At 41.2% G+C, this 16,282-nt stretch overlaps 1 protein-coding gene across 1 annotated transcript in view; it reads left to right on the top strand.

Annotated features, from left to right (window-relative positions):
* Positions 1 to 16,282, top strand: part of Ice1 (interactor of little elongation complex ELL subunit 1) — a 43,577-nt gene that overhangs the window by 12,397 nt on the left and 14,898 nt on the right. Inside the window, exons 10-12 of the mRNA XM_048813972.1 lie at positions 3,186 to 3,272; positions 5,916 to 6,325; positions 13,990 to 14,158. Of these exons, the coding sequence (XP_048669929.1) occupies positions 3,186 to 3,272; positions 5,916 to 6,325; positions 13,990 to 14,158 (666 nt within the window). The remainder of the gene's footprint in view (positions 1 to 3,185; positions 3,273 to 5,915; positions 6,326 to 13,989; positions 14,159 to 16,282) is intronic.

Here is a 16,282-nt window from a genome sequence, read left to right on the forward strand (position 1 = left end):
GATATTAACAAGACCCCATTCCTATAAGTTAATGAAAAAAAAGTGCAGCAATTGATTTGGAACTATTGAAACTGACTGGATCATTACTGTACTGGAGAAACGAGAACCTATATCAAGTGTGAGCAAGAGGAAAACCCATTGCACCAGGACTTGGAAAGCTGCGAAAGTACAGTTTAGTTCTTCATTCATAGTTTCATATCCAAATGTAAAAAACAGATTTTCTTTTTCTAGGAAAACGTGCTCTCAAATTGATTCAGACTTGAACAGAAAATAATACAGAAGAAATTTTTAAAAATAATTGAAGTGTTAGACCATTGTAGTTCCAGATGGTTTGTTGGTTGAGCTTTCCAAAGTCTTGAGTGAAAACAAGTGTCTTTATCATTAATTTATTGTTTTAGAACTTAGAAAATATGGAATGTGCCTGTCCCATTAACATGAACAAATATCCTCAAGACTCAAAACTGTGTTACTTGATAACATAACTGCAAAAATACTAAATAAAAATTTCAGGCATCAAAGCTGTGAGTTACTTAGAATACAAATTATGATCTAAGGAGTTATTTCAGGAATATGATAACTGATTCAAAGTATTATGTTCATCTCAATTCAGTATTCGCTTCTAATTAAGAGAAAAATCGGTCTATAATAGGAAAAAAGTTTGAATTTGATAAAGGAGAAGCATTGAAAGCATAGTCCTTACTGTCAGAAACAAGGCAAGGATCCTTTTTGCTCCTCCCTTCTCTTTGTACTGGAGGCCCTAATCAGCATGGCAAAATAAACAGTAAGCCCTGCACCATGGTGCATGCCTATTAATCCCAGCAGTGCTGGAGGCTGAGGCAGGATTACTAGTTTCAAGCTACCCTCAGCAATGGTGAGGCGCTAGGCAACTCTGTGAGACCCTGTCTCTAAATAAAATACAAAATTGGGCTGGGATGTGACTCAGTGGTTGACTGCCTCTGAGTTCAATTTCTGGTAACTGCCCCCCCCCCCCAATAAAAAATAAACAGAGTAAATTCTTCAGATACTCCTAAGCAAGAGTCAAATTGCCATTATTTCAGATGATATGAGCATGTAGAATACCCAGAGCACTCAGCTGGAAAAGTAGTAATAGAAGCTTGATCAAGTTGTGACTTGTACAAGGGACATTCACAGTGCACCAAGTGGAATCAAAACAACCCTTTCTTAAACGGTGACTGGACCACCACATGCCTAGGAGAGGACTTACAGAAATGTGTGGTGCCACTGGGACGAAAACTGTACAGACTTCCTGAAGAGGCGTAAAGGAAGAATGAACACATGAATCAGCATTATGTTTCTGGATGAGAAAACTCAAGGCATAATGATGTGATACTTTCTTCAATGTATTTATACTAATCTCACTAGAAATCCCATTACAGCATTCTGTGGAAAAGAACAGATGGTGAAGGTTTGTCTGGAGGAATAGATGTTCAGAATAACATTTTTTAAAAGAAAAGACCTGAGCAAGAATTATACTGTAACAGTGTAATTATGAATTTATCATGATTAAAGAAGTGTGGTATTGACACAGAAACTGACAAAGCAGTGGAGTGGGAAAGTCCAGAAACACTCTTATAAATGCCTTAGATTTTGATAGTAGAAGCATCTTAAGACAAGTGTACATTCGATTTAATGAGATTTTTATCTGCACAACTAAGTAATGAAGCCTCACTGAAGACTGTTTTGTTGGGAATAGATAGCTTTTTATGGTCAGATTAGAAGTAATGTGTGCTCTTTAGAATAGGCATAGCTCTGTTTATTAGCCTCCACAGGAATGGAAAAGTAACTTTTTTTCTTTTTTTTTAAGGTTCCTTGTTTGCTGCTTTGGGTATACGTAATAAGCAGGGATCCTGGTCAGGTCATTTAAGCAAAGGGGATTACAATATTTGGAAGCAGGCTTTTGGGTAGGTTAAATTACAATGTAGATAAGCTATTCATTCACAGGGTTTTAGAACTCAAGTGAATGTACCTCACACAGGGGTCACCAGAAAGTTGATTTGGCTTCCGAGAGGTTGGAAATGGTCAGCTGTTCTGACGTTGTTGTCACCATGACTTCCATGTTTGTCCTGGTTGCCTTTCTGGAGGCTTAATTTTTGGAATGACACAGTTTGATTTCAAATAAAACTAACCTCATTTAAAAATCTTTGGTTGATTTTCTGGAGATATTTTGGTTTAAAAGGTTAGTCTATTATGTCCTCTTGAACTGGATTGAAGATGTTACTAATTTCAATAGATATTTAAGGTTAATTTAGAAACTTAAATTTAAGGAAATTATAATTGAATTCTGAGATGGCCTGAAATTACCTCATAGTTAAAGCTAGTTTTCATTGAATTTTTACTAATGTGGGTTGTTTTTTATGCACATTTCACCATAAGATTCATATTTATATTTTTGTAAATACGTTTTGGTTGGGAAGATATTTTTGGAATTTGTATACATAACGATTTTAAAAAGCTTCAAAACCCTAGTGTAATATTCTTATGAATTTCATCAATACTGTCTTGGTTATTTCCTTAGCCTTTCAACTTGAATCAGCATTTCTTAATCATACTCAGAGTCTAGATCCTAAGAAAATGTATAAATACTTCAATCTTTATGAAGCCATGTGCTTCTCCTTGTTGATACATTCATATCCACACATCTTGCCTCCAGCTCACTTCCCCTCAAGTCCATCCTTGGATTTTCTAGACCCATGCATCACCCAGGTGAATTTCAGCATGGTCAGCTGATGACCTTGCCGATAGCCTCATCTAACTGAGGGATGCTTCTCTGTTATTCTTGTGGAACATATAGAGCCCTGGTCCCCTATGCTGTACCCATTAACTAGGCGTCCCTTCCCCATTTAATCACACTCAGGAGACCATGTGTGGGCCCAGGACTCATCTGTCCAGGGTGTATATAAAGGTGATGAAGCCTTTGACCAAGTAGATTGGGGCTTTTGAGTGTCCCCCTAACCCTGCACCAAAAATAAACAAAGAAATCCGTGCTAGTTAATTTCTATCTAAAGCACTGTAGACCTTTCCAACCATAATTAACTTAGTTGTGCACAGTGGTTGAATTTGAGGAAGATATTTGGATACCTAGTTTTCTAAGTCGCGAATCCTGATTTCACATGGGCATGTTTAAGCTAAATAAGATAGTTTTAACGCTTTATTCTTTTTCACAGGAAAAGTGAAACTGCTCCTGAAGGAACTCTGGCTCTGTATAAACACAGCACACCGACTACCCAGTGAAGGCAGCAGACGTGTCCCAGGTGAGAGAGGAGCTATGGAAGCAGCTTCATATGTGAAAGTAGAAAGATTACCATGGACATTGTGACCTGTAATTTTTAATTTCTCCTGGATCTAACGTTAGAGGAATGAAAACAACTATAGTGGCCAGTTCTTATTGTACAAAACTTCTTTCCCTTCAGTGTGCCTTCTAATCTTAAGTCAGTTCATTTAGCTTTTAATTTTTTAATAACAGGTCTCATCAGAGAACATCAAAGAAACTGGAAGGATAAAAAACAATGGCATATTTGGCCGGTACATGTGGAAGACTGAAGGATGCACAGCTTTTTAAAAATTATTTCATATGTTCAGTTAGTTCACCAGCAGTTTAACTTATGTTTTGTATACTTCAGCAGTTCTGCTAACTGAATTCCTTGATTTTCAGTAAGACGACAGGGAGACATTCTGTCATATTTGCACGTGTCTTCTCAGAATTTCAGATCTTGAATTTGATGTTAGACACGCTTAGTGGAAGGGAGAAAGATAGGAGACTTGTGTAACATTCTAGTGCTTCTTATTTCTTGTCATTTTACAAAAAATTTCTTACATACATGACAATAGTGGAATGCATTACAATCATAATTATCCATTCTCAACACCATTTTTCGTAACTGTATATAAAGTATGTTCACTCCAAATTATGCCATTATACATGAGCTCTATTATTATTATTATTATTTTTTGCATTACAGTTCTTAATAAGCTGCTATAAATTGATAGATCATTAAAGATTTAAATCAGTAGAAGCACGTGCACTTGATTTTCCTACAGGCTTCTGAAGGCAGGGTTCCCTCAGAAGATCAGTAATGGGCAAATGTTGGTTCTTGGTTGTGCTGGATTCATAACTTGTCAGGTGTTGACACAGATATATTCGGTGGGTTTTTCTAAATAGGTTTTTCCCTCAGTTCACTTTCTAGAAAGTAACATTGATAATAATCAAATGGTACCTGCAATTTCTAAATTAGTTTCTACAGTTAAGAATTTATCTGTTCAAGCAGAAGCAGCCTGTAGATTTTTTTCAGCCTTCTATACCAGTGAGTAGTGTATGTGAACATTTAATCTGATGCTTTCATTTAAAATCACAATTTTAGGGCTAAGTTCTATTGCTTATCTGAACTTTTCCAAGGGAGAATAGAAAGCATGGCATCTTTGGAACCTTAATATACCATAGACTATCTTTTTTTTTTTTTTTTAATTTTTTCTTTTCACATGGAACAGTTACAAAAATAATGTGAAGAATTCCGTTAGACTCCTTACTCATTTTCCCAATTTTAACATTTTTCATTGCCAGTCATCAGAACTGGAACATGTGATGCAAACAATCCTGTTAACTGTAGACCTCGTGTAAATTTCATAAGTTTCCCCACTATTTCTCCTTTCCCTCTAGGATCCAGCCCAGACCCCCATATTGCCTTTGGCAGTCATCTTCCTTTAATGTTCTATATCTTGACCATTCCTCTACTTTTCCTTTGACACTTTTGGAGAGCATGTTTTCTTAGAAAGCCTATCCCTTCTGTGTGTCTGGTATTCTCTCATGGTGGACTGATGGTGTGTGTATTTGTGGTGTGGACACCACAGTAGTGATGTTTCCCTCTGCTCAGGGAAACATCATGGAGATAGGTGATGTGGACATGGATTATTAAACTGTCATCCACATAATTTATCCTAAGTAATGGATCTTGCCTGCTATAATTACTACTTCGGTGTTTACTAGATGATTTTTTACTTCTCTCATTTCTTCTGCATTTATTATTTAGAATTCTTTCTTAAAAAAGAACTGTTTCTTCTCCATTTATTTGCTTTATAACCTATATTTCCATATAGTCGTAGGTAATTGTTCTATTCTATGCATTATAATTCATATTGTCAATTATTGCTTAAATTGGTCCAGCCTTGGTCATTTGGAATTTGTCCAGAGTGACTCCTGTGTGCTTCAGACATACTCCATCATATTTAAAGCACTTGCTTTCTGGCACTGTAAGGTGTTTCAGTCTCAGCTTTATTTTCTCTTTCCCAGTCCTATAATCAGCCTCTTCTCCAAAGAGCTCTGAATCCTCTGTAAAACACTTGTACAGTTTATGGATATAACAGTGATTTGTAATGATTTCCTGGGACCCATATGTCTTTTCTAATAATTAGTACAACTAAAGTTCATCAGAATCCGTATACCAAAAAGGGTTGGCGTTTTACAGAAACTTTTCAGATGCATTATCACAAAGCATTCATGTGCACTAGTGAGGTCTCATTTGCGGCATGAGTGGGCTTGATGTGGGTTGACTTTAGATCACTTTTCAAAAAGAGAAAATAGTGTCTGTCCCAACCTGTATGCACAGAATTATTTCTCTTCCAGATTCCACTGGTATGATTGCCAAGCTTCATAAAAGCCTTCGTAGGTTAGTGTGGCCATTACCCTGCTGTAGCCCTGCGGTGGCTGGTTGGGTTTGTCTCATCTGTCCATCCATTCATCTTCCTCTCTCACTTTTTATAGGATAATGTTTATAAATTGATTCCCTACTAAAAAATATTTCTACTTACTTGAAGTAACCATTGCAAGCACTTTTGAACTATTAGGATAAGGTTTTGTTTTATTTTAAATTTCCTTGACATTTTAAATCCTCACCCCACAGAAAAACCTGCCAAAGAAGATACATCTGGAACTTCTGGGGAAGATGGCACACTACCTCCAGCACAAGGCGGACCTCTCAGGGCCTCAGATGTGCAGACATGTCTCACAAAACTGTCTATGGAAATGGAGGGTGACTTTGCTTCATGTAGAAGTGTGAATAAAGAGAGGCCTGGCAGAGCAAACCACAGTATTGACCATGTTTCTGATGAGGATGGGAATACTAAGGTCTCAGTGCCGACTGGTGATGATGGTGACAGGACTCACTTATCTGACCACAGGCAGTTTTTCGATGAAGACCTTCAAGCTGCAATTGACTTCTTCAAACTCCCTCCTCCTCTTCTGTCTCCAGTGCCCTCACCCCCTCTGATGTCACCACACCCAATAAGCTCCTTACCTTCTTCACTCGCACCTGTAAGTTTGCTCTTTAAATTTGAATTCCTTCTGGGTGTGTTCTCTCTCCTAATGTGGCTGTGATACTCAAAATTTGATTTAGGCAAGACTTCATATTTTAGCATACTTTATTAAAAAGTAACAAGGAGAAGTTAAGGCAAGCCAATGCCCTTTGGATTAGCATAGATCAGCATGACTCTTTTTAAGTGTGTATTAGGGTTACATTTGTAATTTATCTTTAATCACAACTAAATTATAAGTTTTTTGTTGAATGATTGTGTCTTATGTGTGTATTTTCATTGCTAGTGCATGGCACATAGATTTGGAATGAATAAAGCATGACCTTGACAGCGTGGAGTTCACAGTGGTTGGAAACCCAGTGTAGCATCCATGCCCACAGGCTTGTGCAGTTTCCCACTTTCAGTGGAGTTCATCATCTTTTTGTGTGTTTATAGAATGCTTTGTGATGGCTTCTTAGTAAATTTCCTAGGAAGTCAAGTCTTGATGAAGCACATTTTCATACCTTCTAGCTTAAGGAGCAGATAAATGGGTGGCTTCCTGAAGGAAAATTCTGGCATGTCTGTTATATTCCAGACACTAGGCCAGGCCTTGGCAGCACAGAGCATCAAGATGCAGTACCTGTCTGTCAGGTGGAGGTGGGACCAGTAAAGGAGCAGGCACCTGCCCCGCTGGGCTGAGCTCTACAGTTCTTTGAACACACCCTGCCTGAGAGGACAGAGCTCTTACCGGCTGTTGGGGAGGGGGCACAAGTGCTTCTGGAAATAGGAGCCCACACCAAACTTTTTAAAGAGTGAGTTAGACACTTAGGACCTGTGGGCATTTGAGTGTAGTGGACCCACCTGGCCCTTGATGGCATGGAGAAGAGAGTGTGGAAGGGAAGAGGTGGAATCCCAGTTAGAATCCTAAGGAATATTCCATAGGCAAGCAGAAAGAGGAGGAGAAGCAAGGAAAGGAGAATGAAAATCTTGGCTGGTCCTGGTGGAAAGCCAGGAGACTAGATGATCTGAATTCAAATCAGGAAAAGATGCTTCCAGAAGAGCAAGTTTGTTTCAGCCATGGTGTCTTCAGTCCATCTTTCCCTTATCAGTAGAAGTCAGGTGTTTGATATCCTAGGGTTGAGGTGGTTAACACAGGTGGGAGACGTCTAGATGGACAGGATGGGGAAGGGAGAACAGCTGGCGAGGAGCCCTGGGGGAGGAGCTGTGTGGCAGGAGCAGTAGTGAGGCTTGGCGTGTAGGGAGAGTCACTGGGAGTGTTTGATGCCTGATAGGGAGATGAGATGGAGGGCTGTGGAGCCAGAGGCCCTCCATCTCAGTGTCCAGGCACCCTTTTTGTCTGAAGATGAGCATTAAGAGTTTGAAAATAGGAATGTTAAAAGAACACACAGAACCCTGGGCCCTGTGTGAAGTGGGGCTTGGGAGGGTGTTTGCTATGGGAGAGCCATGAAAATAGGGTGGGAGTTTCTGGGAAGGGGCAGGCTTCTTTAAGTAGATGGTGGATAGTGTCATGCCAGCAGCTGTCAACCCACTCTCAGAGATCCAGAGCCTAGACAGCACTTCCCAAGCTGATTTTTAAGAATTCTTTGGTTGGGGGTGGGGAATTCTTTGGGAAGCATGTGCTTTTTTTTTTTTTTAAGTACATTTAATTGATATTGATAGTCATGTTTAGTCTGTTGAATGAGAGTTTAACTAGTATAATTCATGTTGTTTTAAGGAAACGTACTTTGGAGAGTATACAGATTCCAGTGATAATGACTCAGCCCAGCTACAAAATTCTGCTGACTCTCTTTCAGAAGATGATACAACTGAATCACAGGATTATTTTGGCTTATCTAGAAAAAGTAAAGAGAATAGTATCTGGGAGGAGAAGTCCAAATCACATGAAGCTATCCAGGCTCTAAATCAATTGGCAGTAAATAAAGTGACAACTATTGGATTTGAGACTTTAACAACAACACTGAGAGAACCTTCAACAACTACATCTTCTTTAGCTCGGGAAAAGCACTGGACAGTTTCATCTGAATTCATGAGTGATAGAAAAAGAGACATTTTAGATGAGGCCAAAAGACAGGTAGAGATTAGGGAGATGGTTCAGTGTGTGCAGACAGAGAAGACATCTCATAAGCCCACTGGGGGTCTCTGGGTTGAGAAGCTGTCGGGCAGCTTAGCCCAAGAGAAGGAGGTGACCACTGGGAAGTCAGGGTTGTGTTATTCTCACATTGGCAAGAGGCCATTAAGTGAAATCACTGGATCTGAAGGAAAAACCCTTTCATCCAAAGTGATAGGCTCACCCAAATCACAATTCACTAAGTGGACCCTTCCTGATGAAGTTACTTCTGAATCAGACTGTGTAGCAAGTTCTGGCCATTTTCAGAGAATATCTAGAGAATTGGCAAAGGAAAGAGAAGATGTGCAAGGGTCCACTGTGGGAGAGTCACCTAAACCTAAGGAGGATGATCCAGGAGATATGATGAGTCTGGCAGGGCTTGATGCTAAAGCCAGTTTTCGTTCCTCTTCTACCTCGGTACCAGTGTCTGTTCGCAGTCATCCCCAGTCTTCACGATTAAAGTACGTTAATGAAGCAGATATTCCAACTCAAGTAATCCCTACTGAACTTCATCATTCAGAACAAAAGTTACCAACTAAAACTTTAAACACCTTACTTCTGCAGTCTGAGCCACCAGAGTGTTCTGTAAGAGAAAGCAACCTGAAGAAGAATAGCTTGGGTGCTTTGAGCCCTGAATTGGGAGCATCTAATTTTGATGAACAGAAGAGCAGGGAGAGAGAACATACAAATATCATGAAAAGCATGCCCGAAGTCTACTCACTTTCTCAGTCAGTGTTTAGGAAGGTCACAAAAGCTGGGCAGTGTGAAAGTCAAGATCCAAGAACTGAGCTCACACTCCGTAAATCAGATTTGATTTCACTAGTATCTCCTCGGGTTGGCTCAGTCAGGAGTGGTTCTAGTCTTGTTAAAAGCACTTCCTGGCACCATAGTGATTTATTAAGGAGAGGTGGTGAAGAGAGTCTGAGAGCTTCCTCAGAACATGAACAAAAGACTAATCAGCAGTTAGAAAAGCCAGTGTCAGCATTACAGAATAGAGGCTCATCAGCCATGCTTGAATCTCCCAGAGAAGATCACTGTCCAGTAGAATTCAAGGCCACTGCTTCATTACTGTCTAATCAAGTGTCAGTTATCACAAAGCAGATAAGACCTGAAAAGATTGAAAGTGCTCACTTGGAACATGTGAGTCTTCCTGGGAATGAGCCCACCTCAGCAGCAGAAAACTGTGGTAACGAAGCTGATGATGGTTCTTCTGCAGGGAAATGTGGAAAAGGGGACAAGGTGACATCAGACCTCCAGGGAGTGGCTGCTGTGAAAAGCACTTCACCAGAAATTTCTGCCTCTTGTAGAAAACTAGATTTCAGTTCTCCAAGTGGATCTTTACCGGCAGGAAATTTTGATTGTTCCCCAAATAGTAAGTTGTCTTTCTCATCTGAAAACATCCTCATCCAAAGCCAAGACCCTGTGAGGGAAGACTCAGTGCAGGGAGAGGTAAGGGAGTCCAGGCCATCTCCTCACACCACAAATTCAGACCCATGTGGGGTGGAGGGCAGTGAGCTGCCTCCAGCTGAAGCAAGGGTATCAGGAAGTTGTCCCGTTGAAGTGCCCGGTGAAGTCATAGCAAGACCTGTCACTGAGGCCCCGACTGCTGCAAGCCCTTCTTGCACACCACAGAATGTTCCTGAGCTTTCAAAGTTGGCATCTGGAATGCCTAGTGGCACCGTTCCCGAATGCATCGTCACCACAGATGATGCTTTTTCTTCAGTGTCTTGCAGAAAAGATGAGGAGACACCAGTTATCTCCCCAAGCAGTCTCCCTGGCACCTCATACTGCTACACAGGCATACGGGAGGGAGGAGAGGAGACCGAGGTGGAGGGGAGTGAGGCCTTTAGCTGCAGTGAGGGTGAGCATGAGACTGAGTCCATCCTGGGGAGTGGACAACAGAGTGCCACCAGTGACACAGGGGAAGATTTGGGAGGTCCAGGGGCTAGAGCAACTGAGGCGAGACCTTCCCTAGAGGTGGCTTATCTGACTTCAGCTCTGCAAGATTTTAACATAAGTACTTTCACGGACATAGACAGACTTTCTACATCAGAAGTTGTAATGTTTCTTGAAAGTTGTCAGCTAAAGGATTTTAGTTCAGGGAATTCTGTTTCAGAATGTTCTAGTAAAGGAACCCCAAACAAAGAAATGAACAAAGAGTTAAAGCAAAGTGGAATCTCCGAAGAAAAATGTAGGGAGCAATCCTGTGAAGAAGAAACACTTGATACCTCCGAAGAGTGGGTTGAATCTGAAGAAGATAACTGTTCTTTAAAAGATCCAAGTCAACTTGCTCAGTGTTCTTTGGAAACGCTATCTGAGGTTCTCACCAAGATTGGGCAAGAACTGCAGACAAACTCTGAGGACTGTAATGGTAAAGATACTGGTAATTTAATTCTTGTAAATATGCCTGATAGCCTGACAACTGAAGAATTGAAAGAAAAAGCCCCATCTCAGGCAGCAGTTGGTTCTACATCCCACACCCCTGAACTGCTCCCACTTACCACCATCGGGCACAGTAGAAGTGACTCTCCCGCGAGTGATGGATCTCATCCTGGGGACACACCTGAGGATGCAGCCAAGCCCCCTGACATTGGAGAGCAGGGCCTGCCAGAACAGGGGGGGCCGTTGACCCTGTGTCCTGACTCCACAATGCAGCCAAGCACAGAGCACAGTTCTGGTGGGGAGGCAGAGGCAACGTTTCAGTGTCAGATATCCACAGTGACCTCAGAAGTTATCAATGTACTTATAAATAAGGATCAGAATCTTGTCATTGAAAAGGGGGACAACTGGACAATCATCAGCGGTGTGTCTGTCTCACCAGATGTGGACCAGGTTATACTGTGTGATGCTCCTGGGGACGTAGCTGTTTCTCAGGATCAGAGAGGGCTAGAAGCTGGGTTTGTTTCAGGGACTTCTATGGAGAAGTCCCCAGAGACCAGTCACATGGGCCCTCCCTTTCAGGAGCCTCCTTGTGGCAGTAATCTTTCAGGTGCTCAAGAGGATGTTTCAAACAGTGGTCAGAGTACCAACTTTGATAAAAGTCGCTTGCGGAACAGACCTGTTAAGCCCAGCATATGGATTAGTTCTCAAATATACGATCAAACATTTGAGACTCAAAATGTTGCGTCTGATCACACATATTATAACTCAAAACTAGAGCCATCTGGTAAAAATAAGAATCGATCAAAGATGTCAAACAAAGATCAGTCAAACAAACCAGTAAAGACTTTGGCATCAGGCAAAGGTGAAACTCATCAGAGTGAGGTTCCTCAGTTGCCTTTGGGGGAAAGAGGTAACACCAAAACTCAAAGAAGTCAAACTCAGCCCATTCTGGCAAATGCAGATACCTCTACTCCCACAGATTGTTCTCCTGACACTTTGAGCAAGATACGGCAAGAAGTGGGTCCTCCTCTGCCTCCTCTGCTCGCTCCTTTGATAGCAACACCTCCAAGGACTTCACAGCCACTTTCTCCTCTGATATCAAGTTCTAGTCCTTCCCCGCCAGCCTCTCCTGCTGGCCAGATTTCTCCCTCATGTGAAACTCCAGTGCCTCCTATGATGTCTCCATGGCCAGAAGACCCCCAGCCGGCTTCTCCAGGGCCCTCTCCATCTCCATCTGCTGCAACAACCAGTGGCAGGATAGTGTCCTCTCCTTTGCAGTTCTGTGCAGCCACACCAAAGCATGCACTTCCTGTGCCCGGCAGACTCCCACCTGGTGCTCCTGGTCACACTGCTGGGGGAGGGGCTCAAGAGAATTCTGTCAAAATCCTTGATACCATGTACCCAGAGTTATCTGCCAGGGCCCGGACCCTCAACATCCTCAAGGGGAACATCCAGCTTTCCCGAGGTTCCTCTGCAGACTGTAAGGCCGCACCAGGGCCCGTCAGTGCTCTGATTGGCTTCAAAGCCATCGCTTCAAAATCGACTGCTTTCATCAAAACAGGGGGCAGCTCTGCCAGTGATGCTAGCCAAGGTAGGTCAAGAGAGATGGGGACTCAGCAGGAGTCAGGTGGGAAAAGAGCACTGTCGGCTTCCACACTAAAGAGTGCAAAGAGATTGCGCCTGGACAGTGAGTCCCCAGAACCAGACACGAGGGGAGCCCCTGCAGAAGAAGTCCACAAGAGCCTCCCGGGAAGTCTCCCTCAGGCTGAAGTTGTCATGTCAGAGGAGGAGAGTTCTGTCCCAGCTGGCAGTCCAGTGTCTCGGTTCTCTGTCAGCACAGAAGAAGCCGTGGACTTGCAAGGCACAGCCATAGCTCATGCTCTCAAGAAAGTTGCTGAGTCTTCTTTTGACCTGCTACCTGTAATTCGTAGTCATGTGTACGTGGGAAACATCTCCAAAAAGCCCGTAATGCGAGACCAGGAGAAAGAAGTTGTATATGAGTTTAGCACAGCAAAAAAGGTATGTGGCTGCTTTTCTCTAAGTGCTTTATGAATGGCAGGTCCTCAAGGCAGATGTCTCCTGTGACAAAGAGTGCAGATGACCCTGAGCACAATTTCACAGGTTAAGAATTATGTATGTAATTGTTAGGACAAATTTTTACTTCTGTCAACATTTTATAAATTTGAAATAAGACACTGGAGGTTTGATAATTTGTATTAATTAAACAACTTAAAATTTTAGAGGAGAAGAATCTGTCAGGACTAAAATTGCATATTTCAACTTAATCTTGTCATTTTTAAAGGCTTACAGTGATTTCCTTCAGTGCATCAAATTATCACTCAATAGATCCTTTCTTTTCATTGAATACCAGTATATACACTTTTAAGTGCTTGAGAGTTTTACAGAAAGGCTCTTCAGTAATGGATGTCACAAATCAGACAGGAGCAAATGCTTTGTTTTAAAAGGAGAGGAAAGGGATTGTTCAGATTTAACACACAATAGATTGTTAAAACTTCAGTACTTGCATGTTTTCTAACTATCCAGTGATACCTCATGTAGGTGACCTCCAGGGCTCAGTGGTTATGTGCACATCCTTGGAGTCCCGAGGCATAAGTACTTTGTTGATTTGGTTTTGATTGCTTACTTTCAGAGAGCATAAAGAGCACTGCAAGTAGCTTTGAAAGGGTGTTTCTTTTCAAGTGAATGAGTTTTCGAATTGTCCTTTCATGCTGCTGTTCTTTCTGAGCAAGAAAAATACCACCCAGTATTTTTAGATCTAAACATGTAGGGTCTGCGAGAGTTTAGAATACAGGGCTTCATACGCACATGCATGCACACAGATTGTTTGAGCATGCACTAGGAAATTATGATTTGAGTTGTAGAAGTGAAACTAGACAGCCAGTAACGTCTATACTTGCGATCTGGCATCTGTAGTGTTACCTATCATAGGCAGCAGACAAGCAAGGGGATTTTTTTACCCCTGTGCCGAACTTGGGGCTTTCCATATTGGGAAGTTGTTATCGTTTGTTAACTCTATTAGTATTGTGCAACTTCGATTTTTTTCCAGTTTTATTTTTCCAATAGATACTAAATTATGCTATCTTTTGCTATTTTAGGTAGACTAAATATAAATACTATATGTGCATTGCCTTTTTATTTATTTTTTTCCACTTCAGCATTTGGCAGATTGCTTGCTTCACTCTATTCTCTCAGAACTAAAAGTTCAGAAGACATCAAGGGACCACAGTTACATCCATGCCCTGTGCAGAGTGTATGTGGGCATCTGCCGGCAACTGGGAGACCTGGAAAGAGCTCGCTTGTTCTGCTATAGTCTGCTGAAGGAAGGTATGTTTAGATGGTGACGATTTTGTATGAGAAAAATGCTGTTGCTCTGTTACCTTGTGCATAGATCTATGCTTTTCAGCTGTCTGTCACATATGTTTTAAGGTAATGTTGTGTTTTGTGCATTTATTAAAGGGCATAAGTAGCTTTAGCTATACCTAACTGCACCTGGTTTTCAGTAGAGAAAAATACTTAAATTTACTTGTGTCAGCACATAACACTTCCACTTGTGTATAATTAGAGTTTCTCTCATTACTGTATATTTATTTTATTTCTTTGTTGCTGCTTTAGGATGAGATAAAATTACATGAAATATGGGAACACTTTTAAAATGGCAAACCACACTTTTATGCCATTAACTGAAAAGGGTAGCACATATAGGATGAATTCTTACGCTAATGAAAGAAGTGTGTCGGAGAGAAATGAAAAGGCCTCTGAGGCCAAGGGTTGTTTTGAGATTATCTTTTCCCTTCAGTACTATTTCTTTAGCTCCTACTCAGGAATCACATCAGGAGTCCTTCTTCCTTGTATTAGGTCATCAGTGTTTTTAAATAGGGAACAGATACTCAAATAGAACTTATTAGTGCATCAGAAAGTCTTTAAATTCTGCCTGCTTTATTTCTGCATTAACTTTTTCACTCATTTGTTCAGCAAACATGATTAGGTGCTTGCTAAGAGTTCTGCGGTGACCAAAATCAGATGCGGGTGTGACTATCCAGTGGGACTGAAAGACCAAGTAGCATCACATGAACACTCTTTGGGTTTAACAGTGACGGGTGGTAGAGAGGAGAGGGACGTGGGCTCAGCCAAGTCCATGTGGCCTTCTTGTTCTTTCTTAGCCACAGCAAATTCATTCTCACCAGTCTTTTGTTTTCAAAGATTTCACTTTGTTTCCCTCAACTTCACTAGGGCTTACTTACACTTCACATCCTTCTTTAGTCATTCTCTATCTCTTATTCTCCTCTTTTTGCCTTCATGTCACTTAATCAATGTCTCATACATCTTTTCGTTTGCCATCTCTCCCCCTCTAGAATGTATATTCTGAAAGGACAGAATTTGTCTCATTTACACTCTGTCCTTACCCCCAGATGAATGCATTGTTAGCAGTCATTAACCATCTGTTGAATGAATGAATTATACTTTGGAAGATGGATTTCATAGTCTGAGGAGTCAGGGAAATTTTTTTGTACCAGGGATTGAACCCAGGGGTGCTTAAACATCGAGCCACATCTCTAGCCCCCCCTTTTTTTAAGACAGAGTCTCACTAAGTTGCTAAATCCTTGATGAGTTGTTAAGGCTATCTTTGAACTTTCAACCCCAGAACCACTGGGATTTTCAGTGTGTGCCACTGCACCTGGCAGGAGTCAGGGAAGTCTTCTTGGTCTTTGTGACTTTTGAATTTGAGGTGTGAAGATATAGAAGAGGTATATATGTGGAGAGAATTCCGGGCAGAGAGGATCTGTGAAGTCCAGTGAAAAGAAGAAATTCCATCAGATAAACATAGGACTTAATTAATAGATCAAAATAGTGCAATGAGTTTATGCCTTGAGCTACCTACTTTTTAAAAAAAAAAATTTATAGATAAGAACAGAGGAAATGAAAAAGATGAGCCTTTAGGACAAATGGTATAAAAATCTGTATAACCACATTGGAAAACTTTTTTTAAAGAAATAAAATTGACATTCACTTATATGACCCAGGCATTTCATTCTTAGGTACAGTGCAACAAAAATAGAGACATATCCTTACATAGACTCTGATACAAATATTGTACTAGATTTGACTCATAATGGCCCATAACTGGAAATGGTGTTAATAGCAGGTGAATGGAAACAGATTGTGCTCCACCAGGCAACTGAGTACTGCTTGGCGGGGACAGGAACAGACTGCTGATGCACATAGCCACATGATGGGAAAAGAGGACACATTACACTAGTCCGTGAGTAAACATTTGAGGAAAGGCATACTGACTTATAGTAGCTAGAAGCAGATCAGAGATTTGGAGTCTGGGGGTCAGAGGACTCAGGGTTGGAGTTAGAAGTTTGGGGATGGTGAGTATTCATTATGACTGTGGTAGTTGCATGGACTTATTCGTTTGTTGAAAGTCATCAAACTGTGTACTGAGAG

The sequence above is a fragment of the Marmota marmota genome, unplaced genomic scaffold (assembly GCF_001458135.2).
Source record: "Marmota marmota marmota unplaced genomic scaffold, marMar, whole genome shotgun sequence".
Classification (NCBI taxonomy): domain Eukaryota; kingdom Metazoa; phylum Chordata; class Mammalia; order Rodentia; family Sciuridae; genus Marmota; species Marmota marmota.